The 26,096-nt window shown below is 42.3% G+C and overlaps 1 protein-coding gene across 6 annotated transcripts in view; it reads right to left on the bottom strand.

The window, feature by feature from the left end:
- Nucleotides 1–26,096, bottom strand: part of Fbxl13 (F-box and leucine rich repeat protein 13) — a 207,044-nt gene that overhangs the window by 180,806 nt on the left and 142 nt on the right. For 3 of the 6 annotated variants that reach the window (XM_059257223.1, XM_059257220.1, XM_059257217.1), the window contains exons 2-5: nucleotides 25,798–25,993; nucleotides 17,673–17,741; nucleotides 9,835–9,938; nucleotides 9,331–9,421 (exon numbers count right to left, since the gene is read on the bottom strand). In XM_059257223.1, coding sequence (XP_059113206.1) covers nucleotides 9,331–9,421; nucleotides 9,835–9,938; nucleotides 17,673–17,741; nucleotides 25,798–25,872 — 339 coding nt within the window. In that variant the 5' untranslated portion in view covers nucleotides 25,873–25,993. Of the gene's footprint in view, nucleotides 1–9,330; nucleotides 9,422–9,834; nucleotides 9,939–17,672; nucleotides 17,766–25,797; nucleotides 25,994–26,096 lie in introns of all 6 variants that reach the window. The other 3 variants (XM_059257222.1, XM_059257221.1, XM_059257219.1) reach the window with 3 other exon arrangements.

The raw sequence follows: 26,096 nt of genomic DNA, 5'->3' as shown, positions 1-26,096 counted from the left end.
ACAAGACAGGAGAACTGTTGTCAATTACAGAAGAATCAGATACACGCAACCAAGTCCAATATGAGGACTCTGAATTCTGACTTTAACAGACATTAAATAAGAAGACATTTTTGAGACAATTTGGGAAACTCCAAAATGGAATAATTATGCCTGAATATAATTAGCACTCGGAAATATTCAACAATTGTTGCAATTATGTAAAACAATGGCACTGTTTTTGTCTTGTTTTTCCTTTTTACAATTATTTCAAGACACACATACAAACAAAAAGTATACATATTAGTGAGACACTATGTAATGTCTTGCTTAATACACACTGGGTGATGTTTAGGTCCAATTAAATGTAACTCCTCAAACATCTACCACTTCTTTATGGTAATAACTTCCAAAAACCTTTCTTCTAGATTTTTAAAATTATTTTATTGCATTTTTATTTATTTATGCTGTGTGTGTGCCACAGCTCATATGTGAAGGTCAAAGGATAGCTTGTAGGAGACAGTAAGTTCTCTCCTACCGTGTAGATCCCATCCTGCCAACACTTCTTCTGTCTTTGTCAAATGCTTGGTACATTACTAGCTCTAATCACTTCTACAGCTGGAACATCTCACTCCTATCTAATTATAACTGGGCCATGAACCATTCTTTCTCCACTGTTTCCTCCAGCCCCAATCTCCCAGGCCTCTGATAACCACCATTCTAATCTCAACTTTTATGAGATCAACTGTTTTTTTAGATTCTACCAGTGAGATCCCAAGACATTGATCTTTCCCAGCCTGGCTTGTTTCCCTTAATGTTATCTCTGTTCATGTTTCTGGAAATGAGAGAATTCCATTTTTTCATGGTTGCATTATTCTGCTGTGTGTATGTACACATTCTTTAGTCATTCATCAGCAGATAGAAATGTTACTATTCTTTGGCTACTGTGACTAGTACTGAAATTAGTGTGGGATTACAGACATCTGTAGCTTTTATTGGAGACAGTCCCATGATCTCGCCCTGGCTGAGTGTCAACTCATGATCCTCCTGCCTCAGTCTCTCAAGTGTTATAATTAGAGGCTCTCCAGATATCTCTTCAATATACTGACTTCATTTCCTTTTAATGTATATGAAGAGGCAGAACAATATGGTAGCTCCCTTTTCTGTGCATCCTCGTCAAAATGTATCAGTCATTCTTCCTGGAGTAGGTATCACCCTCACTGTGCTTTGATGTGTTTCCGTGAGAGTGATGTTGAACATTTTTCATAGACCTGTTGGTCATTTATGTGTCTTCTTTTGAGAAATGTCAATTTGCCTCAATCGCCTGCTTTTGAATCAGGTAATTTGGGGGTTGGGCTGTTAAGTTTTTACAGTTCCTTATACATGCTAGATACCAACCCAACTACATAGTCTTTATAGTTTCTCCCATTTTGTAAGCTGTATTTCACTTCTGTAACCAATTCTTTTCCTAAATACAAACTTCTGAGTTTCATAGAACCCCACTACTTTTGCTAACCTTTATTTTGGGGGTCTTCTCAAACAAAAAACCTTGCCCATTCTACTTTCCTGTTTTCTTCTAGTAGTTTCACAGTTTGGGATCTTACATTTAAGTCTTTTGTTCATTCTGAGCTGATACTTGTTGGTGTTCCCGGTGAGAGACAGGGGTCTAACTTCATTCTGCATGTTAATTCCCAACTTTCCCAATAACATTTATTGACAAATTGTCCTTTCTCCAGCACACACTCACACAGCTTCCTTGACAATCTGTTGGCTGTATATATACCAGTTTCTAGGCTCTCTGTTCTGTTTCATGTTTTCCTGTATACTACAGCTTTGTGGAGTGCTTTCAAGTCAGATAATACAATGCCTCCTGATTTGTTCTTTTTGCACAAAGTAGCTTTGGCTACTCAGGATTGTGTGTGTGTGTGTGTGTGTGTGTGTGTGTGTGTGTGTGTGTGTGTGTGTGTGTGTTAGCATATGTATTTTAGGATTATTTTATCTGATTTTGTAAAAGGGGAGGGGGAGTCACTGATATTTCCATAGGGGTTACCGTGAATCTCTCCCATCATCTTGGACAGTATATTTGAACTGACTTTTAAGACTTTGTTGCCTTTTAAAAAGGCATCTCTTTAAGTTTCTGTTACAGTATTAAAACATTTGTGCTATGGGATGTTCTGTATGGCAAATGTGTTGCTCTGATTGGTTAGTAAATAAAACACTGATTGGCCAGTAGCCAGGCAGGAGGAAGTATAGGCAGGACAAGGAGGAGAAGAATTCTGGGAAGTAGAAGTCTGGGTCAGAGAGACTGCCAGCCGCTGCCATGACAAGCAGCATGTGAAGATGCCTGTAAGCTATGAGCCACATGGCAAGGTATAGATTTATAGAAATGGATTAATTTAAGATATAAGAACAGTTAGCAAGAAGCCTGCCATGGCCATACAGTTTATAAGCAAAATAAGTCTCTGTGTTTACTTGGTTGGGTCTGAGCAGCTGTGGGACTGGTGGGTGACAGAGGTTTGTCCTGACTGTGGGCCAGGCAGGAAACTCTAGCTACACATTTGTGTTTTTCACACATTTGTGTTTTTCTTTAAGCTCACTGAGATTGTAAAAGCCATTCTTTCAAATTCTCTAAGAGTTCTCCCATACTAGACATCTGGTGGGTTTCTGGCACCTCATTTAGGTGAGGCCATGGTTTCCTCAAAGCTCTTGATGCCTGTTAGTGTGAGGCATTGTGAAGGGGTAAGCACTTCCCTCTCCTTCCTAGTCTGGTTTCGTTTACTTGCCAAACCTAGATTTCTAAGCAGCTGCTGTTTTCTGTCTATCTCTCTGCAGTCATCTCACTATTTCAGCACAGGATAGTGCCCTGGTCCAAATGTTCCAAAGGGCTGCAGCTAACACTACTATGGTGGTTTGAAAGAACATGCCCCCCAAAGGGAGTGGCACTATTAGGAGGTGTGGATTTATTAAAGGAAATGTGTCACTGTGGGGGTGGGCTTTGAGGTATTTTTCTCAAGCTTCACTCAGTGTGTCAATCAAGATGCAGGACTCTCAGCTCCAGCACCATATCTGCCTGCACACTACTATGCTCCCTGACATGATGATAATGGACTGAACCTCTGAAACTGTAACCAAGCCATCCCAATTAAATGTTTTCTTTATAAGAGTTGCTATGGTCATGGTGTCTCTTCACAGCAATAAAAAAAAAAAACCCTAACTAAAACAACTATTGCTCCAGTACTAAAGAGCAGTCCAATCTCAGAACACTGTCTGAATATACATTGGTGTGTTGTTCAAAAAGATCCAGGAGAGTACCTCGAGAGCACCCCTGTCTACAGCCTCTTCTTAGGGCTGAGGTAGCCTGGATGCCACAGTCTAACACATGCTCAGACACACTTAGCAGGATTCTGTTCAGCTCTGGAAGAAAGACTGTGGACAGCCTACCCTGAGGCTCCAATGTTGCCCCTGTGGCCACTAAAGGCCCTGAGCTCTCACCAGCAGTCTTAGTTAGGGTTCCTATTGCTGTGATGAAACACCATGACCAAAAGCAAATTGGGCATGTAGCCAGAAGGTTTTCTCCAGTCCCGCCTGGCCCTGTGGTGATTATAAAATAATCACTCAGAGGTTTAATATTATTTACAAACTGTATGACTTATGGTAGGCTTCTTGCTAGCTAGCTCTTATAACTTAACTCAACCCATAACTATTAATCTATGTATCGCCATGTGTTCTGTGGCTTTATCTGAGACTCATTACATGTTGCTCCTTTGGCAGCTGGCTTGCATCTCTCTAGACTCCATCTATCTCTTTCCTGTCTCTCTCCTTGGATTTCCCACCTGCCTCTAAGCTGCCTTGCCATAGGTCAAAGGAGCATATTTATTAACCAATGGGAACAACATAAATTCACAGTATACAGAAAGGCATCCCCCAGCAGAGGAGGAAAGGATTTGTTTGGTTTACACTTCCACATCTTAGTCTATTGTTGAAGGCAGTCAGGATAGAAACTCAAAGAAGGCAGGATCCTTGAGGTAAGAGCTGATGCAGAGGCCATGAAGGAGTGCTGCTTACTGGCTTGCTCCTTGTGGTTTGAATAAGAATGGTCCCCATAGACTCATATATTTCAATGCTTAGTCACAAGGGAGTAAAACTATTTGAGAAGGATTAGAAGGATTATGAGTTGTGGCCTTGTTGGGGGTGGGATTGGAAGTTTCAAATAGCACACACCATGCCTAGTGTTTCTTTCTCTCTGTCTGCTGCCTATGGATCAGAATGTAGTACTCAGCTACATCTCTAGTGCCAGAGTGTTACCATCCTCCCGCGGTACTCCCACTGTGCTCCGACCATGATGATAACAAACTCTCCCTCTGAAACTGTAATACAAGCCCTAATTAAATGATTTCTTTCATAAGAGTTGCCTTGGTCATGATGTCTCTTCACAGCAATAGAACAGTAACTAAGACAGTCCTCATGGCTTCCTCAGCCTCTTTCTTATAAAAAGCAGGACTACTCCCCCAGGGATGGCACCACGCACAATAAGCTGGGCCCTCCCACATCAATCACCAATTAAGAAAATGCCCTACAGGCTTGCCTACAGCCCAATCTTATGGAGGCATTTTCGTAATTAAGAATCCTTTCTCTCAGATGACTTTAGCTTGTGTCAAATTGACATAAAACTAGCTAGCACAGCACCTGAGCCCACTGCCTGCCAAGAATGCACAACTCTGGGGAGAAACCAATACCTACACTGCTCTGGGTAGACTTGTGGTCCAAAGTCAGGGCTACAGCAACAAGCCAGAAGTGACTTTAGCCAGTACAGAATTCAACAGGCTGGGTAGCTTTTCTTCTTCCAGTACCAAAGCAGTTAGAGAAGCCCTGTGTACAGGAAGGCCTGGTGATGAGAGCCACAAGAATCTGTCCACTGTTAGGTTCATCCAGCCTGGAACTAAGTTCTAGGAAAAAGTGTCGTGTTGACTACCATGTCCCACACCCAGGGAACAGTCAGGGATCAGTTCTGAAGCCATGATGCAGCTGTCAGTGATCCAAGTCAAAGCACTTATGCAAACCAGAGGTGCAGGACTCTGCCTGTTCCCTCAGGAACTCCAGACTCCAGTTAGTGAGCACTGGCTTGGCAACAGCTGTTCTGCCAGATGTTAGGAGACGATGAAAGAAACAGCCCTTCCTAGTCCACAGCTTCAGAGAACCTCCTAGTCTCTGGAGGATGCATGTGCCCCAGGTTCGTTTCAAGGCTGGAAATGGTGAAGGGCCAAACTACAGTTGGCCCCACTGTCACTAAAATTCCTTCCCAGGGGAGATATTAATAATGTCTACCCATTCTCCTAAGGTTCCAACAACAAAGTGCAACATAAGTCTGCCAAAGTTCACGCTGAGGAACTGCTGAGTTTATCTGGCTTCCTTACAAAGCACAGGTGAGGGTTACTTACCGGAGTGTGGGTGCTCTTACCCCCAGGTTGCACCCAGAAAGCCTTTACTCAGTAGGGATGCAGGCATCCTCACAGCTGCATAGATAGAGCCCCCTTGCATCAGCCCTAGTCTATATATTCCAGCCATGTGCAATTACACAGAGTCATTTATAACAGGAGATAGGAGCAGGTGGATACTCAGGTAAGGGTCCCATGACTCTCCCCACTCATCCAGAAAGGTAGTGTAAACAGTCAACAGCACAGCTTGGGTGGTCTTCTTGCAAGGGGGTACAGCTGAACTACCCCAGATAGCAATTATTTGGCTCAGAGGACTGTCACTCACAACACCCACTACCACACAAGTCTCTAGCAAAGGCCAGGGCCTGACCTGGGTATAGGGCCTCCAGTGTCTGTGGAGGGCTGGGTCTCACTATGGTGGACCTGGCAGTGACCTCTAAGGCCCAGCCTGTGCCAGCTCTTGTGCCCTCCTCCCCAGAGGAGGGGCAGGAGAGTCCTGTTCCCTGCTGTACTGCCCTAGGTTGAGGGAGGACAGTTTCTCTCATCACCCAGCCTGTCTGCAGGAACCAGCTGGGCATTAGGGGCTGTGGGGTTTTCCAAACACGGGCTTGCACTGAGGCAGACCTAGTACTGACTGTCCAGTCTAAAATCTGAATTTTAGCCTCTGTCCTCTGGCAAAGAGGGTGGTGTAGCACGAATCTTCAAAGATCTTATTAATAAAAACAAACCCAGAGCCAGGTATTGGGGTGAACGCTGAAAGATCAGAGAAGTAGAATAAGCCACAGCCACCTCACCTGGCCAACTTCTCAGCTGATCTTGTTTCCTCAAACTGGAAGCTGAACTGCTGCTAAAAGCTTAACCAGCTCTAGTTCCTGGTCCTCACACCTTAAATACCTTTCTGCTTCCTGCCATCACTTCCTGAGATTAAAGGTGTGTGTCACCATGCCTAGCTGTTTCCAGTGTGGCTTTGAACTCACAGAGATCTGGATGGATCTCTGCCTCCCAAGTCATAGGATTAAAGGTGTGTGCCACCATTTTCTGGCCTCTATGTCTGTCTAGTGGCTGTTCTGTTCTCTAACCCCAGATAAGTTTATTAGGGTGCACAATATATTGGGGGACACAATATCACCACAGGGTGGTATCTCCCTGGATGCTGAGCTGCTTGAGGTTAAGGGATGGGTTGGATAGGCAACTATGTCCTTCCTGCCTTCAGTGACCCTTTGTTACACTGAAAGCTGGCTCCATGGTCCCTCACTTGGCTTCCCCAGCACTTGGGCAGGTAAACATCTGTAGTCTGAAGGATGTTTGACGTGGTATGTCTGTGGGAAACCACCACTAGAGATCTTCCTTGGCTGCCACCATGCTCTACCCTAGCACTGCATTTATGTTCTCTACAGCCATCTTTTCCTGTCAGGGACGCACACCTAAGGATTTTTTAAAAATTAAGTGTAACTGAACATTTCCTGTGTCCCAGCTGAGAGATTCTTCTGTCCCATATCTGAAATAAGTCCTAAGATTGGTCTTCCAATACTCTGACACAGAGGACAGAAGGGAAATAAACTAGACATGCAATGGGACAGCTGTTGTTCAGGCTGCATTGCGGCATTAACTTTGCTGTTATGTTTCAACTTTTCCATCGTTAGAAGTTTCCAAGTATGCTCTCTTGTCGTTAGCAGGCACATATGGAGTTTTTTTTTCCCTAAGAAATGGGAATTGAGTCCGTGGGGTTACTCTCTTCCTCACAAAGGTTGAGTCTCTCATCTTGGGTTGCATAATTAAATGTCTTTCTGTCTGTGGTTATGAAAGCAATTTCAGCTTTTTAAGAGCATCTTTTTGGCTTGCCCAGTTCCCTTTGTCCAGTCTTCTAAGTGACAAGACACATTATATTTTATGAACAGGCAGATATAGGCAGCCCTACTGTGTAGAACTGTAGAGTGTGAGATTGTAAAATCCTGCAAAGCAACCTTAAGCAATGTGAGATGTAATAGTTTGTGACCTTTAAATTTTTGTGAAAATCAGCTAGGTGTGGCAGCACATGCCTTTAATCCCAGCACTCGGGAGGCATAACCAAACAGATCTCTGTGAGTTCAAGGCCAATCTGGTCTACAAAGCAAGTTCCAGGACAGCCAGAGCTGTTACACAGAGAAATCATGTCTTGAAAAAAAAAAAGTAAAATCAATAAAATAAAGCTAATAAATCATTTTAATAAAATCATTTAAAATAAAGCTAATATTACTATACAATGATTTGAATGTCAAATTCACTGAGGATTAATGTTCATTCTTCAATGTTGTTATTTTTAATGTTTTTTTCTGAGTGTGAAAGAGTGAATTAATCCACATCCAACCTAGGCTGAGCTCTCTAATTAAGCAACCCAGAGCACCTGGAGATTCACATTTTTATATCTAAAACGTTTTCTTCAGTGTTGCTGAAAGGTCACATCTCATAGTTACTTTTTTGTCAACTTATATAGTATGTGTTCTATACCTTGGCAAATTACCACACTCCTACCAAGGTCTGAATCAGCTTCCATCACTTTTCCTTTGTGCTTTAATATCACAAAGCATATCTATTTTCCAGTAGAACTTTAGGTTTGAACTGTTGATGCCTCTTGGAATTCTTCCCAGTAGTTTAAAGATTCCAAAGGGACTTCTACAGACATTGGTGCAACCTGATTTCATGTCTTCTGTGATCCTTGTCAAAATACTGGCCATGAAGTTTATTCTCTCTCTCTCTCTCCATTAGTGTTTTCAAACATGTTAGCCTGTTTACAGCAATGGATTTTTTTTTCAGTCAAAATAACATTGAAAGCAAACTTACTCTAGAGAGAAAAGATGGAAATGGAGAGCCCAGAATCCTGTCCCCTGCCCCTCTCTTTTAGTCCCTGAGGTTGTCCCTGAATATCTCCAAGAACATAGCTTGCAGATATCTGCACTCTGTAGTAGATCAAAGCTCTGTAGTTGATGTAGTGTTACTTAATCTACACATCATAATGCACATCAGTTCTGATCAGATGCATGGGTTCTAGCCCATGCACTGGTGCCTCCAGCTAATCCCAGACTTGGCAGAACATCCCAGTCCTCTGCATCTGTTTCTCTGTTGCAGAACACTGAGGATTAAGGCTAACCACAACCCATCCTTGTGTTCCGGTGTCTCAGCACTTTGAATATGACTTTGATTACAATTTTCAATGTCCAACTTTACTGAGAGCCCCCAAGTTTTACTTGGGCTTACACAGGCCATATCCCTAGCATTACCAAATGCCATACACTGTCCTAAGCATATCTAATTTTTGTTTACATTTCTCTCTCCATGTAATTTTTGCCAACACACACACACTGCTCTAAAAATCTCCAACTCCTCTATTACTTCCATTTCTCTTTAGAGGAGTTGCTGGAAAAGGTCCTCATTTCAGGGACAACCAGATCTGGTTTTCAAGTTCAATCTCATTAACATTTTGGTTATAACTTTATAAGCATGATTCCCTGTATCCTCATTTGTTGGGGCCACCAGCAGACAGTGGAGGGTGGAACACAAAAGGGAGTAACTAGGAAGGAAAGAGAATATCCCCTTTAAAGAGTCCTCTAAGGCTTTTCCTTTGTTTTGAGAGGATCTTGCCAAGGAGCCCGAGTTGCCCCTCAATCTCTCCATCCTCCTGCCTCAGCCTCCTGAGATTATAGAGTGTGCTGTTAAACCCAGCTTTCAGAATGCTATTTCTGCCCATGAGAGGAAGAGAGGGAGAATGGCAGACAGTTAGAATGGACGTGTTTGGTTCTGAGTGTGTTGTTATCACTTTCCTGAATGGCCTCAATTCAAAGGAGTTTCTGATCTCATGCATCCTGCCCCCTGTAAAACCTAAAATCTGTTTGGGTATTTCCATCAGAACTTAAGATGTGTTTTGAAGTGCTTAATTAATTACCAGCTGGTCATCCAGTCCAAAAAGTTGTTCCAGGTAAGTTTCAGAAAGTCTTCGAATTTTTGGTTTCAGTGATGGATCAATGCACATGTCCCTTTAATAAAATTACAAAGCAAGATCAAAATTAATTACATTTTGAAGTAATTCCATAACTGAGTCACTGACTCTCATGTGTGTGCATGTGGAGTGGGAGGGTACTTCCCCTAAGGAGGCAGGTCAGAATCACCAGAATTTGCTGAGTTCCTGAGAAGAGTGTGCCACCCTTTTCTCATCCTCACCTTGAAACATTCTGTCCTAGGAGCACAAATGGGAGCTTACTCTGTTCTCACACTGAGAAAATCAGTGACTATATTGGTCACATTAAATCTTGGGGACCTAACAGCCTATGGAGGGATTCTTTAACAAGCCCCTGATTTGAAACGTTCATTGGCAAGACCTTATAATGATACTATACAAAGTTCTTGGCCTTCAAAATATTTCCCTGCCACACAACAAAACAACACTTACCAAAGAAGGTTTTCCAGACCATTTTGAATGATGACTATGATCATGTGCTCTAAATACCTCAGTGGATCCTCAGGACATGTCACAAGTAAACCACATAACAGAGCCTGGTAAGAAAAGAAGGAGGGGATGGAGCCAGGGTTTCTGCTTTCACTCAGGTGTCTCTTCGTATTTACTATGTGGACATGCTGCTCAGTCAAATCAAAATTCAGTACACCTCACCTGTCTAAAAACTCCTACAATGACACAGGAGAAGTTGCTGCACAGTATTTTGTGTTACGTGAGAAATTTTTTGTACAAATCCAAACAATGTTTAGATCCATAGTTTCTACCCCTTTTAAGAATGAGGAGCCAGTCAGTGGTGGCCTTTAATCTCAGTACTCGGGAGGCAGAGGCAGGTGGATCTCTGTGAGTCTGAGGTCAGCCTGGCCAAAAAAAAAAAAAAAAAGGAACTATTTATTTTTCATTGATTCTTTGGGAATTTCACATCATACACCCCATCCCACTTATTTCTAAGTCCTTCCCTGTCTGCCCTCCTCCCTTGGGGCCTCCTCCCAAAAGAAAAGTGAAAAAAAAAAGAACAGAAATTAAAATTTAAAAAAAAAATCACTTCGTTCCTCCATCTTGCCCACCTCCCTATCACATATCCATTCATTGTAGTGGCACTGGGAGCTGCAGTGTGTCACACAGCATGCCCTTTTGTCCACAAGGCTTTACTTGCAAATGTTCATTGCAATTAGTCTTTGGTCTGGTAAGGAACCTTTTTTAAGTTAAAAAAAAAATACTCAAGTCAAATCATAAGGTGACTGATAAAATCCATGGTCAAAATCTACTGTGGAGATAAATGCAGTCTTCACCCCTCATCAAGGAGACTTCTCTTTGCAACAGACAGAGACCACTAAAGAAAACCACAACCAATCAAAATGTAGTGTTGTGGAGCCCAGTCCCAATGGATACATCTATAAAACACTCTCATGCCTAAGGCTCAGGGAACATTGCAGAAGAGGGTCAGAAAGACTGTAAGGGACAGAGAAGCAGGCAGTTTGCTGTGGGAGTGTGTTTCTTAGTAACATCAGAAGCTACATCCATAAAGCCTCACCAACATGACTGCCCAAATATGAGCTGAACAAGGAGACAACAACGGACATGCCCAACTGCTTAGGGGAAAGCACACAAGGCCTTGACCCTTCACAAGGAACTATAGCCAAATGAGAAACACTGGGAGCAGGAGAGGTGGTCCTCCAGGGAAGAGGATACCAAATGGTTGTCCAGTGCCAGATGACCAGCCCTGAAAACATACACGCAAGTAACATTATACAGACTGAACAGATTGCATTTAGGAATAAATATACATATAGTACAGATACATATATGTATGCAATAACAATTAGTACAAAAGGCCATGAATTTGAAGGAGAGTAGGGAGGGGTATATGGCAGGGTTCGAAAGGAAGAAAGGGAAGGAAGAAATGTTGTAATTATATTATAATCTCAAAAATACAAAAAAAAAGAAAGAAAAAAATTTAAATCTACTATGGGGCTATGGCGGGGTTCAGTGGCAGAGCCCTTTGCTAGGGCATGGTAAGGCCATGGATCTAGTTCCCAGCAGTGGGGGAGGGGGGCTTAGTGTAAATTAGAAAAAACATTAAAATGCATTTGTATTTTACCACCCATGATACTTATAGAGAATATATATATATATATATTATAGCATACATAATATATATACATATTTGTTGCCTACACAGGTAGGCAACAAATAACTTAATAGATAATTAAGCTAGTAATTGTTTATTATTAATAGATAATATGCTTTAAAGCACATATGTAGAACACAGAAAGCTGCTGCAGTGTTATTTTCCCCTAGGAGATCCCTGTGAGAGAAACTTCCCATTAAAATAATATCAATGAGACACAGAATTACTGAACACCTCTGCACTTAGGGCAGAAAAAAAGGCTCACATTGCACAGCCAACAGAAACCACCTGGGAATTTATCTTGTTTTTCCTGGTTCCCTGTCTCCCTTTGGGGTCTGCTGTGTGTGTCTCAGCAGGAGGGAGATTTTTTTCCTTTCCCTGACCCAGAGGCCACTCTTATTGGCTTTCTCCTACTTCTTCATTTCAGAAACAAAATATCCCACACCTTAGAGTTACACAGAGCAGTTGTTCCCACAGTCATGGACCAAGCACCAACAAACATAGATCTAGGGACTTAGCAGCTCTCACAGTGTCCCTCCAACAGACAGACAAAGAGAAGCAGAAACCCAGGAGATGTCCTGACTGAACTCTGTATAATGTAATCCTCCCTTGGCAACAGCTCCATCTCCCTCTTGGTGTGCAGCCTGGTAGGACCCTACCAGCAGGATAAAGGCAAAATGCCTCAGCTTAGACACAGATCCCTTCCCCCTCTCCCTCCTGTTGGAAATAAGATAATAAATTCAAGAGACTGTGAAAACAAAGCAATTTTAAAATACCCAATTCAGCAGAAAAGGACACCAACATGGAGAAAAGGCCGGAACTGCCACCCAGTAGCAGCTTTTGAAACCCCTTGACTGTCCTCTGTCCCTGTTGGCAGGAGCCTGCACCCTTCACAAACTCCAGAGACCAGAGGAGGGTGTGGGACTGAACAGAGTTCTTAAAAAAAAAATACAGGCTAGTGAGACGGCTCAGCAGTTAAGAGCGCCCTACTCTGTAGAAGACTCAAGTCTGTTTCCCAGAACTCGCTCAGGGGTGTTGGCTTCTCCAGTTCTGGGGAGCTAGCCCACTTTTACAGCCTTGGTGGGCACCCAGCATGCAGGAAAAACACCCACACACAGAAAAATAAATCTTTTTTTTTTTTTTAAAGAAAATGGACCATAACAACCTCTTAGGCTCCTCCTTGACCTTTCTCAGGAGAAGTTCAGCTACTTGTAGACTAAATACACAAGGTACCCTTGGTTCCCACCACAGCTGCAAGCTAAATTTTAAAAGGTGGCTACTACCCAAAAGGCAGCAAGGGACCTAATAATGGGGATAAATCCTTCTACTCCATCAGCTTCCTGAATGGCTGTGCTGAAAAGCCCATCTCTTTAGCACTTCGCTGTATGGGTCTACAGAGCTCAGGGGCTCCTGCCTTCCCCCTCCACAGCCCACCTCCTCCTTCATATTTTGGTGTCTAGAGGATATTTACATCCCAAGTATTTTAATCTGTTACCTAAGGCTCTGTATTTTTAGCAAGCTCCTTGAGAAGTTCCCAGGCAGACAGAAGTCTAGGAGTTACTGGAATTTAGTTTTACAGGAATTAAGAAAGTTAGGGATTGCGCTAAGAAATATCAGAAACTGCATGTTGTTTTGTATTTCCAAGCTGTCCAGATAAAAAAACTGCTTTCCTAAAAATTTATCCTGCAGAAGCCTAGTCAAATTTAGAGGGTCTTTTGAAATGGCAATATAGGCATATGGAGCTAGCGGAGTTGGAAAGGTTTTTGCAAAGAAATATGACTGTTCATTTATTCCTTGTTGTTAGATTTTTTTTTTTTACTCTTTTGGTGGCCCCACCACCCAGCTCCCAAATAAATCACACATGGAGGCTAATTATTACTTATGAATGTCCGGCCTTCATTTGACTTGTTTCTTGACAGCTTTTCTTTACTTAATTTGTCTTGTCTACCTTTTGCCTCTGTGCTTTTCCCATTCTCTTACTTCTGTAAATCTTACTCTTATTCTGTGACTTGCTGTGTAGCTGGGTGTCTGGCCCCTGGGGTTCTCCTCCTTCTCTGGCTACTTCTTTTTTCCTAGATCTCTCCTCCCAGATTTCTCTTTTTATTTATCCTCTCTGCCTGACAGCCCTGCCTATTTCTCTCTCCTGCCTCACTATTGGCTGTTCAGTTCTTTATTTAAGCGTCAGGTGTTTTAGACAGGCAAAGTAACACAGCTTCACACAGTTAAACAAATGCAACATAAACAAAAGTAACATACCTTAAAATAATATTCCACAACAGTTCCTAATGGACAAAATAACACGGCATGCAGTTTAAAAATTAATGAGTGGATGGCACACAGCAGCACACAATGAGGCAGCGTGAAGAGTGAGTAAATAAGCATTTTCTGTTTGCTTGTTTTGAAGTGCTAGGGATGGAAGCCAGAGCCTTAGACAAGCTAAGCGAGGACCACAGAGCTAACTCCTCAATACCATCAACACAAAGGTCTGGGGAGACGGCTCAGCAGACAAACGCACTTGCTATACGAGAATGAGGGTTACCTCTGCTCTTGTTTCCTTAAGTGGGACAATGAGGTGTGTGTGTCATAAGACCCTGATGAGGATTAAATGTATTAATATACACAAGCAGCTCTGAAGTACATCTAGAACAGAGTAAGCGCTTAGATAACGCAGCAAGCGATCGTCTGTGTCTTTAACTATCCGCTGCTGTTTACCACCTCCACTAAAGGAAAAGGTCAAAGAAAAGAAACTCAGGAGAGTCCTGCACACCTGAAAGTGCAATGTGACAACAAGGAAAAACCCTGAGTGACAGACTGTTCACCAAGCTAAATGGAAAAAGTTAGAGGGGAAAAACATGTTTAGGAAAAAATGGCAAGGAAAGAGAATGTCCTTGAACAATATATATATTGTTCAGATATAAACCACAAGATAGTTAGCTGCCTAGCACAGCTCTGGGTGGAGGGCGGCAGAGTAGGAACAGAGACTGGCTAACTTGTGAAAATCAATCATGTTTATCATGTCAGACACCCAGATAGACGCACAGTGAATGTGTTAACTGCCTCAATGGTAACAAAAACAACTGCTCTCAGAATGCAGCAATGAAAGCAGTTCTTGGATGCTTGTGCAGCCTGTTAGAGAAATTTCCAAGTGGCAAGAAGAAAGGAAAGAGCTTATGGGTGGGGAAGCAGGAAAAGCCAAGCCCAGCAGCACAGGCAAAGTCACCAAGAGCCACGGATAGAGGCAGGAAGCACAGACAGGGTCACTCTGTGAAGACCAAGGAATTCTCCTCTAGACCCAATAGATCCCTGTCTCCTTTTATATTCTGCTGCAATAATAGAAAATCACAGACTGGGTGAGTTACAAAGTCCCTCATGGCTTAGTGAGGACCTTTGTGCTTAGCCGCAGCATGCCCAAGGCTAGAGGGGACTGGGGGAGCAGAATTTGTTTGTATAACAACCTGTCCTGTGATAACTCAGTCATCCTGAGATCAGTCCATCTGTTAGGCTCAGGGTCCACGGCCACAGCTGCTGTAAGAAGTCCCACTACCCCTCCACACTGTTGCATTGGGAGCTGACATTCTAACACATGAGCCTTATAGGGACACATTCAAACCAGAGTCATTTGCGATGAAACCCTTGTCCTTGTGCTCCTTGCCCACACCATGTACTCACACAAAAGTATGCACGTGTATAGCTTCCTACAGAACTGGCTATCATCTATTTGGAAATGGTTTGTTCACATATAAACACAGAAATATATCTTTTAAACAGACAGTAGAACAAACAGTATAGATGTGTATACCCTTTGGGAAAAAAAAGAAAAAAGGAGGTTGCTTTAAAAAGAAAAAGTGCCACTTGAGAATCAGAGTTCCAGAAAGCCCTTTACTTTGCAATAAAAAAAATCTGAACATTGTTGAAAGCTTTTCCTACCCCTTCCCCAAGCCCCATGAAAAGAGCCAAAGTGACACCCCTCACCTCCGAGGTAGATGTGGAGCTACTATAACATTACTTCAGTGTATGTTTCATTTTATAATTCAGTAATGAACATTTGAAAATAAATCAGCTATGTGTACCAACATTTAAACAGATGGCATGACTTTTTAACTTTAGAAGCTTTATAAACATGTGTCCCGAGACTATTAAAGGGAACCAACTGCTTTGACCACGTAGAAGGAAACATGGGGAATAGAAAACACCTTTTGGGACCAACATGAGGGGTCTATTTGAGCCAGAGTCCAACTGTGTTATCTAGCTGGTCTGAAACTTGTAAGATCAAGCAACTCTCCTGCCTCAGTCTTCCAAGGAGCAGGGACTGCAAGAATCCCACCATGCCCAGATCAGACTGCACAGGGGGAAGCAGCAGCCGCTGGGATGGAAGAGAAGGACAACCATTTGAACACCTGCAGTGTGTGCCACCAGTGGAGGGATCATCATGTGGCTAAGCCCTAGATAAAATAACTCCTGCAGAAATAACGAATTGGCAGCATTCTGTATCTTTAGTGTGGATTCTCCTTAGAACGACATCTGTGAACTGGCTGGCCGGGCTGACAGCTCAGCAAAGATTTGTCCCCTGCCCCAGCCAAGAAGCTATCAACTTCTTACCCAGGTCCAGCAAACCAAGTTAGTGAAGCAATCCCTCCTCTCCCAAATCAGCAAGCTGTCCCTCGCCACATTCAAATTCCTGACTCTTGTGTCTCTGGAAAATGTTTATTCTGTCTTTCAAGGCAGGGTTTTGCGATGTTCCCCAGGCTGGTGTCCTGGGCTCAAGCAGTTTTCTTTCTCAACCCCTCAAGTAGCCTGAAAGAGCTGTGCCTCTCCTTTGCACTTGACGGGTATCTCGCCTTAAAACAAATACTCAATAACAGGATCCATGTACCTTATAAATAAACGCATTTCTTTCAAGCACAGATTGACAACTGAATCTTGAAAGAAATGTAAACCATAAAAACTTTATAAAAAAAAAAATCAAGAAAAATTCAAGTGTCTTTAGTCCTGATTTGCAACTGAAGTTCGCCCTCTGCTGGAAAGAGCCAGATTTGCATGTTTCTAGACATTTGAAATCCAACTTCACAATTTGAAATGTCGTTTCTTACTCTGATACAATTGCTATGTTTATTCGTTTAATAATTTTGTAGACAGTGTATCCATAATACATAGCTCATCATTGGTCTCTCTGGAGCAGGCTTGTTTGTCAATAAGTAACACACCTAGTTCTAACAAGTAGAAAGTGAGAAATACATACCTATCTCTAATTTTTTTTATGTACCCAAATCCTTCCAAAAGGGTATCATTCATTGCATGGGCTCCTATTTTAATAATCTGCTTAAGGATATGAGTGCCTTTCAGAGTCCCTCCAAAAGACAAAGAGTGGGATGCTGACACAGCAGGCACAGTGTCTATATTCTGAGAGAAAAGACGACTACAGTGACCCAGAAGAAACCACAAATATTCACGTTCCCTACAATTCCTTGTAGGTACAACCCCTAAGTGCTGTGGGATGTATGGCAAATGTGTTGCTGATTAATCAATAAAACACTGATTGGCCGTTGGCTAGGCAGGAAGTATAGGCGGGGCAAGGAGGAGAATAAAGCTGGGAAGTGGAAGGCTGAGTCAGAGAGACACTGCCAGCCGCCACGATGAGAAACATCTTGTGAAGATGCCGGTAAGCCACGAGCCATGTGGCAAGGTATAGATTAATGGAAATGGATTAATTTAAACTGTAAGAACAGTTAGCAAGAAGCCTGCCATGGGCATACAGTTTGTAACCAATACAAGTATCTGTGTTTACTTGGTTGGGTCTGAGTGGCTGTGGGACTGGCAGGTGAAAGAGATTTGTCCTGACTGTGGGCCAGGCAGGAAAACTCAAGCTACACCTAAGTGTTGCCATTATGTATTTTTTCTATTTGGAGTTTCTAAAATATATAGTTCCTGGACCATAAAATAATTTATACAAAGTAAACATTTTATTGCCCAAATGTCTAAGTATCTGACTATTTACTTCATTTGTTTAAAATATAAAACAAACACTTAAAAATATCTAGCTCTGGACTGAGGAGATAGCTCAGTGGGTAATGCACTTGCCTCACAAGATTTAGGGCCTGAGTTTGAATCCCCAGGACCCATGTAAAGGCAGGTAAGTAGCACGCACCTGTAATTCCAGCAGTCCTGAAATGGGGGTGAAGACAGGAGAATCCCCAAAACTCAAGGACCAACAAGCCTTGCCTCAAAGAACAAAGAGACCCTGTTTCAAACAAGGTAGAAGGCAAGAACTGATGCCCAAGCTTTCCACTGATGCACCATGACATGCATGTGCCACCCCTTATATACATGAACAAACACACCCAAAATATTTTGAAATACTGAGTTCCAAGATCTTTTTTAAAAGGTTATCACTATATTTTATGTTCATATCTTTTGTGTAGACAACATACTTAGATGGCAAGAACATCTCACTAGATTCTAATGATGGGAAAGACTAGCTTGCTATAAACATGAGAGACACAGAGAGACAGAGACAGAGAAAAAGAGATTATAACCTGACAGAATTATATTACTTTTTATTTTTATACTTTTAGCATTTATTTATTCATTGATTGAGTGATTCATTTATTTACTGTGTGTGTGCATACTTTCAGGAAAGCAATTGAATAAGGTAGTTGAACTCTGGCCACAACATGGGTGCATGCATCCTAGTGCAAATGCAAGTAAGACATTGGAGAGTGGTGAATTCCACAGGAGGAAGAATCTTCTTCAGTGAACTGCCCAAGCTCAGCACTCTTTCCTAGCTCTGGGTCTAGAATGAGGACCAGGCTGTGTCCCTCTACAGGATGCTCCACCGGCAGTAAAAAGGGAAACCAGCCAGTGCTGGTGGTCTCATCAAAGGAGCAGCAGGTTGCAATTGAAGTTCAAGGTGTCAGCCCACCAGGAGGAAACTCCCTGATGGGTACATCTCAGACAGGCAAGGCCCAGAGACCACAGACCCCAGAATGTCTTTTCCTTTTTGTGGGAGGCCAGCTTCCAACTTTAGGGTCTTATGAGAAGAGAGGAATAAGAATATATCAGATAGAAAGACAGCAAAAAGGAGAAAGATAGAAACACAGGATAGCTTCAGGAGGACCCAACAACCTTTTCCGTTTATTCAAAAGGGCTTTTTATAACAATGCCAAGGAGTGGGGCAAAAGACCTCCCCCTTGTTAGATCAAATTACATGGCAAAGCCAAGTGTAGACCCTTCCAAACACCTGGTAACCACACCCATGATCAAATCATCCCCTTATGCAGCCCTGCTGGGTAAAGCAAGCTCAGATTCTCAGACCCTGAGTAAGTTCTCACTAGGAAACCTCTCTGGCTCTCCACAACTCCCTCTTCTTAATATTTTAAAGGGTCCCTCAGACCCCTCAGAAGACACTGCCTGTCTTAGGTCGTCTTCTTCTTTACTAATCAGCCTTACCCATCATGGAGATACACATTCTGTCTAGTGTAATCTGTCTTAGGTTGGCAGCTAGCAAGAAGGACTTACCCATCTCTATCAGCTGCTGGCAAGGGAAAGTACAGAGCTTAATTCTTTGCAGGTCTAAATCAGGTCCCTACTAAGTGCATGCAAGTAGCTGGAATAACCACAGCAATCCCTATGGCTATCAATTCCTCCCTTGTCTTATCCCAAGTTTTCTGTTCTTTAAACTGAGCTTCATGGTCAAGAGGGGACAGACCTTGAGTGATCAATTTTGTAAAAGCATTCCCATTCAGCAGCAGCTCTGGTGGAGTGGAAGGTTTTGTTTCGTCCATATCTGCCTCAGGGAAAATTCCCCCCTGCCACTCAGGACTCAGATCCAAACTGTCCAAAATTAGTGCCCACAGTCCAAAAGCTTCCACTGTGATCATTTCCATCCCATGCTCCTCATAATGTTGTTGCATTTTGACTCTGGGTTCTCCCCGATGAGTCTGCGTCCAGAGTCTCATAGTCAGAAAACCAAGGACACAGCTCCTCTACAAACACTAAGAACTTCTGTACTTGTTCCTGTTCTACCTTAACTCTTCTGGTTTTCAAACTCTCTACAAATGAAAATACAAACATCTGGTTACTATTTCCCTGCTCTATATTGGCTTCTCTTTCTCAGACTGCTAAGTCCGCAGTGGCTGCTTGTTCCTGGATGCTGTTTTCTGTGCATCAGGTCCGGCACTAGGGAAATTCTACTCTTACCCTAAGTTTCTTCCTATATAATATCCCTATACCTAAACTCTATATTTTTACCTAATTTAGTAGATAGAGATTAAGAGAAAAATAGAGACAGAGATACTTTTTAAAGATTTATTTATTCTTTTTATGTATATGAGTGCTCTGTCTGCATGTACACCTTTATTCCAGAAGAGGCCCTCAAATCCCACTATAGATGGTTCTATGGTTGCTTGGAATTGAACTCAGAACCTCTGGAAGAGCAGTCAGCATTCTTAACTGCTGAGCCATCTCACCAGACCCCGACAGAGAGATACTTACTGCAGCCTAACTTTTACTACTTGCTTCAGCTTAACTTTTAACTGCTCTGCTTTATTTATATACAGTTTTACTCCCAAAGAATAGAATACCATCACCTGATCCTTAATTCATAACCAGACATGTCCACCTGCTTCTGCAGTGCCCCCTTCTCTCTCTTACTTATTTCCTCTGTATCTAAGTCCCAAGTTCTGGTTTTATCTGTGCTTTTCAAGGGTTCTGATGGGGAGGATAGAGGGATAAGAAAATATTAGATAGAAAGATAGCAAAGAGGAGACAGACAGTCACAAGTTAGCTTTGGGAGGGCCTAGGTCAATACCCAACAGCCTTTTCCATTTATTCAAAAGTGCTTTTTATAACAATGCCAAAGCAAAAGACCTCCCCCTTGCTAGATCAAAGCATACTGCACAGCCAAGTGTAGACCCTTCCAAACACCTGGTAACCATGCCCATGGTCAAATCATCCCCTTATGCAGCCCTGCTGGGTAAAGCAAGCTCAGATTCTTGGACCCTAAGTAACTCACTAGGAAACCTCTGTGGGTCTCTACAGCTTCTGCTGTGCTTTTACATGTTTGTTGCTGCTATCTTTCTCTGGTATCTGGCATGGTGTGATTGGGTGTGGGGAGATCCCTACTGTTGTAATGTAGTATATTTATCTCATGGAAACATCCCATTCTACTGAGCATTTTTACCTGTGGATTGTTATGAGATGATTCCTCTCTAAGCTGTACTGTCTAACTGATAATAACAATAATGTTAGCTTATACAGAGTTTTGATGAATAAAAATAAATACAAGGAAATGTTATACAGCTAGGGCCTATGCATATTACCTAAGGAGATGCAGAGATTGCAGTTCAGGTTAATGATTAAGAAAAAAATTGAGTCCCAGTTAGCCCAGCTAGCTTATATTCTTTTAATCTTAATGTTGAGAAATGTGTTCACACGTTTCAGAGTGCATCACAGCTGAAACAAAGCCTTGAAAATAACTTAAAGTTAGACTAAGGTGTTTTTATCAAATAGCTTTGAGGTAAAAAACCCAAGAAGACAATCTAAAGTTTTAGAAAGGCACATAGTTGAATGAGGAACTCTTTCAGGTCAGGGAACAAGAACAAAGCAGCCCAGTTATTACTACCTGACACACTTTTCTTGCTAGGATTGGTTGATGACCAAAGGTGATGATTAACTTCTTATACCCATTTCTGCCATTAATCTCCTGATTTAAAAAAAAATAAAAACTATTGATGAGTGGGTATGTATCCTAAAGATTTCAAGTAGAGCTGACTGATTCTTTTTCATATATAAAAGTTTAAGTTTGTGATTCCTTTAAGATTCCTTATAAGATTACCTTTCAAGGTAAGTAGTAAAGTAATTGGCCTTTTCTTTGTCACTGCAAAATGCAGCCTGCCAGTAAAAGACCTGACAGAAGAATACCTTGCTTGCCCACATGGTTAATCTATAACAAGTTACTTGGGTATGAATGTATGTGAGCTCTTGGGATAATGTTGTTGTTGGCATTTTACTCGTTTTGGGGGGCCCACCACCCAGCTCCCAGATAAATTTGCACAGAGGCTTATTATTACTTATGAATGCCTGTCATTAGCTTGGCTTAGTTTCTAGCCAGCTTTTCTTAACTTATCCTGACTATCTTTTGCCTCTGAGCTTTTCCCATTCTCTTACTTCTGTAAATCTTACTCTTACTCTGTGGCTTGCTGTGTAGCTGGGTGACTGGCCCCTGATGTCCTCCTCCTTCTCTCACTCCTAGATCTCTCTCCCCAGATTTCTCCTTCTATATATTCTATCTGCCTGACAGCCCCACCTATCCTTTCTCCTGTCTTGCCATTGGTTGTTCAGTTCTTTATTAGACTATCAGGTGTTTTAGACAGGCACAATAACACAGCTTCACAGAGTTAGACAAATGTAACATAAACAAAAGTAACACACCTTAAAATAATATTCTACAACAGGATAATTTGTTTCTCACCTACAATACCTAAAATGTTAATCATATAAGGGATATGGGAAAAAATGCTGTTTTTAACTGTTTGTTTTGTATTCATTGTAATCATTCACTTGAAAAACAGAATGTAGCCATGTTGTAATTTTTATATTGCCTAAAAGATTTTGCTGGGTTATATAAGCTGTAAGAAAAAGAATAAATATAGAGTTAAAATAGGCTAGAAGAAAAACATCAAGAATGAGAGTTACAAGGAAAACATCAAGAATGAGAGTTACAAGGAAAACGTCAAGAATGAGTTAGGCCGGGCGGTGGTGGCGCACGCCTTTAATCCCAACACTCGGGAGGCAGAGCCAGGCAGATCTCTGTGAGTTCGAGGCCAGCCTGGTCTCCAAAGCGAGTTCCAGGAAAGTTGAAAAACCAAAAAAAAAAAAAAAAAAAAAGAATGAGTTAGAAGGAAAACATCAAGAATGAGAGAATTAGAAGGGAAACATCAAGAGTAAAGATAGAGTTAGAAAGAAAACATCAAGGATGAGAGAAGGAATAGAGAATGCAAAAGAAGAATAAAGAAAAGGTTTGAAGGAAATCTTCAAGAGAGTGTGTGAGCATCTTTTTCCCTAACCCCTTCAGATAGAAAAGTCTTAGTACATGCCTATGCTGTGGATTCATTTTGAGCCCTTCACTGCTGGAGGCTGGGCCCCCAGGCAGCAATAAGCCAGCTTTTGGTAGTTGCATGGAGTTGAAAGAATAAGAGGTGCCCAAATGTGGCCATTTGTTCAATAGCAAATATGTCTGGTCTAGGGTGTTCATAAAGGAGCCAGCACAACTACATCTAAGAGGATATTCACAGGAAAGAGGGAGGAACCTGCAGTCTAGCTTCAAGCCAGCTTCATCTGCCTAGACTGAGTGACCTCTTCACTCTATAGAGAGGAAAGGGGGAACCCTCTATGGTGAAAGAATGTATTGTGTAGAATGTCTACTGTTCCTTTTTACTTGATATCCAACAAAACAAATCACTCAATGTGTGCATGAGGAAACATGATAATCAGTGGAAGAAAAGAAACAACAGACACAGACCCCAAAAATGATTCATATATTGAAGGTACCAGTGTTTCTTTTTGTCTTTGTTTTAGACAGGCTCTCTTGCTAAATTTCCTATGATTGCCTTGAATTCAATATGTAGCCCAGGCTAGCCTAAAGCCATCCTTCTGTCCTAGCTTCCTGAGTCTTGGGATTACAGACATGTGCCATCAGTTTTCCAGATAATTATTTTATAAAAATAATCACTAACATGTTAAAGAAAACAGGAAATGATAGCAAAATAAATGAAAAGGTATTTTCATAATTTTAAAAATAGAATGCATTGACAGGAATCAATGAGCATTCCAGGCTTGAAAAATATATTGTCCACAATTAAGATTTAATTTAATATATTCAACAGATGGGATGGGATACAACATAAAACAAAATTAGTAAATTTAGCAATCCATGGGCTGGAGAAATGGCTCAGAGGTTAAGAGCACTGACTGCTCTTCCAGAGGTCTTGAGTTCAATTCCCAGCAACCACATGGTGGCTCATAACCATCTGGTACCCTCTTCTGGCCTGCAGTCATACATGCTGTATACATAATAAATAAATAAATGTTAAAAAAAATTAGCAATCCATTACATTAATCAGTGAAAAAGATCCAAAATTGTACCCAGAAGAAAAAACAGTTAACAGGACAAAGGTAAAATTTTTATTATATTCACGATTGGATTCCTATAAGAGAAGAGAAGAGAACTGGGTAGAAATAACAATATATTCAAGTGGTTGGTTGCAAAACCAAGGAAAAGTATTAGTCAACAGATTCAGTAAGTCTAGTATATCAGGCAGGTTTTTGTTTTGTTTTATTTGCTTTTTTGTTTTTTTCTTTTTGAGTCTTACTATGCCTGGGCTCAAGCAATCCTTAGCCCCAGTCTCCCTAGCAGGTAGAACTACACCTACCAGTGGCATGAGTAACTTTTTGGTTTTGGTTTTCATTTAGTCAGAATGTACACAAGTTCGTAGAGAAATGGTATTGTAGGTAAACAACTAGGTTTTACTTAGAACACACAGATGTTCAGAAGAGGTCAAATATCCATGGATGTCTAAAAATAAAAGATTAAGTGTTACACATATTTGCAGGTGGCTTTTAGAAGAGTAAAAGTCCTGGGAAATTGAGTCAAATAGATAGAGAGCTGGCAGAATTAAGTTCACCTTAATGGCCTCCAAGGGAAAGTGAATGGGTGGGACCCAAGACTTCTATTTCACCTGCTGTTAATGCATGAGCAGAGGTGACTGAAGGGTTTCTCGGGATAAAATCACGGGGCATACCCCTATTTAACATGTTAATAAATACTTCAAAATACCACCCTAAAGGTACAAGAGTTGGTACCAAATTGCCCTGGAAGTTGAATGGTTTGCCTCTTCCCTTCCCTAGAGCATTCATCTCCCCTGGAAGTTGACTGGCTCTCCCCTTCCCTGCCCTCTCATTCTCCCCTGAAGTTGAATGGCTCTCCCCTTCCCTCCCCTGTGCTCTTATTCTCCCCAAGAAGTTATCTGCTCGAAACTCCTACTGTATCACCCACAATACACACTTACCATTTACAGACAAAATAGAAGTTACCAGAACTTTCTCAGCTCCCTACCCTGAGGAGAATAAAACCTTGTATTCAGCACCATACTGTTCTCCTGAGGCAGGGCAGAAGGGGGTAATTATGAGGGCGAGAAGGAAACCCTGCTCCCTGTTCCTGCAGCTCTGATCTGCTCTCACTGTCAGAAGGGACCTATGGGACCACACAGGGAACATGTTTTTCCAAACGGTGCTCTAATAAAGATGGGGCATAAACTGTGCTCGCTCAGGGCTAGATGTTGTACTTCCAAACGCCCCAGTCAAGAATGCCAAGGCCAGTGATTAGGCTGTGCTTACATAAGGCCAAACAACAGATAACCTTCAACTCCTGGCCTCCTCTCTCCTAGACCTAAATGAAGCCACTCATAAATCCATCATACAACTTTAGTTACTGAGAGAAAAAGAAACTTCAACTTTTAATCTAACCTTGTGACAAACTACACTCTCTGGGTAATGTTAGAAAAAAAAAGTGTGTGTTGGGGGGGGGTGGATTAGCAACACTTAAAGATGTAATTTTGAAAGCCACAAGAAGAAAACATACACATACCTATAACTCCACTGTAAAGCCACTTACACACGAGTGTCCCTTCAGAAGCCCACAACTGACAGTGTTTTACTCTCTATTGCAGCACCTTTGTTTCTGCTTCTAATAAATCCAGTTTTGCTTCATACAGATTCGCCCTGAAACTCATTTGCTGAAACCAAAACCCCAGGTTTTGCCTGGGTGTCCATGTCTGAAAAGGTGTAGTGTGAAGCTGTGTCGAACAGCAGTGACTCTTCTTCCCTCCTGCTAAGAGCGGGAAGAGGCAATTCTTACCCACAGAACCCTGAAGTCTAGGCTCACCGCCCACTTCTTGCTCAAGATACTCTTCATAATGTAACGCTCTCTTTTCCTCTCTGTGTGTCTGACACTCTCCCCTTTTTCGTCTTGTCTAAAGGTTGACACGTGGGGTTTCCACCCAGGGCCCTGTGCTCTTCCTCTCTGGAAAATGTCGCTTTTTTTTCTGCCCTTCTTTCTCATCCCCATCCCTGCTTTGGCCACCATCACCACCCTTCGGTGGTCTCCACCCTTCCCCTTCAGCCTCTCCCATCCCGCTCCTTCCCAGCTGCAGCTCTGGGCATCTCCTTGCCTCTCCCGCTCCCTCTGTGTGTGTGAGGCCGCGTGGCTCCAGTACCTCACAGATTTGAGGAATGTAGTTGTCCCTGAAGTAGTTCCTCAGTTTGGGGGTGGCACTGCGTAGTGAAGCCATGGTCAAGGGCAAGACTGAGAAACTTCGCTCTGCGGACTACTGGTGTCAACGCTGCCCGGGCCGGCCGCGTCGGGGCGTTGCCCGGCAACCACGGGGGAGGAGCCGTACAGTCTCCGCCAGTCTGGAGGCGGAAAAAAGAGCTTGAGCGGAGGGGCGGGGCAGAGTGGGAAGGGGGCGGGGCAGGGCGGGCTGGGCGGGGCAGGGCGGGCTGGGCGGGGCATAGC

Source organism: Peromyscus eremicus, chromosome 3 (genome assembly GCF_949786415.1).
Source record: "Peromyscus eremicus chromosome 3, PerEre_H2_v1, whole genome shotgun sequence".
Lineage (NCBI taxonomy): Eukaryota > Metazoa > Chordata > Mammalia > Rodentia > Cricetidae > Peromyscus > Peromyscus eremicus.
Note: the sequence above shows the minus strand (reverse complement) of the source record. Positions and strands in the feature narration are given on the sequence as shown.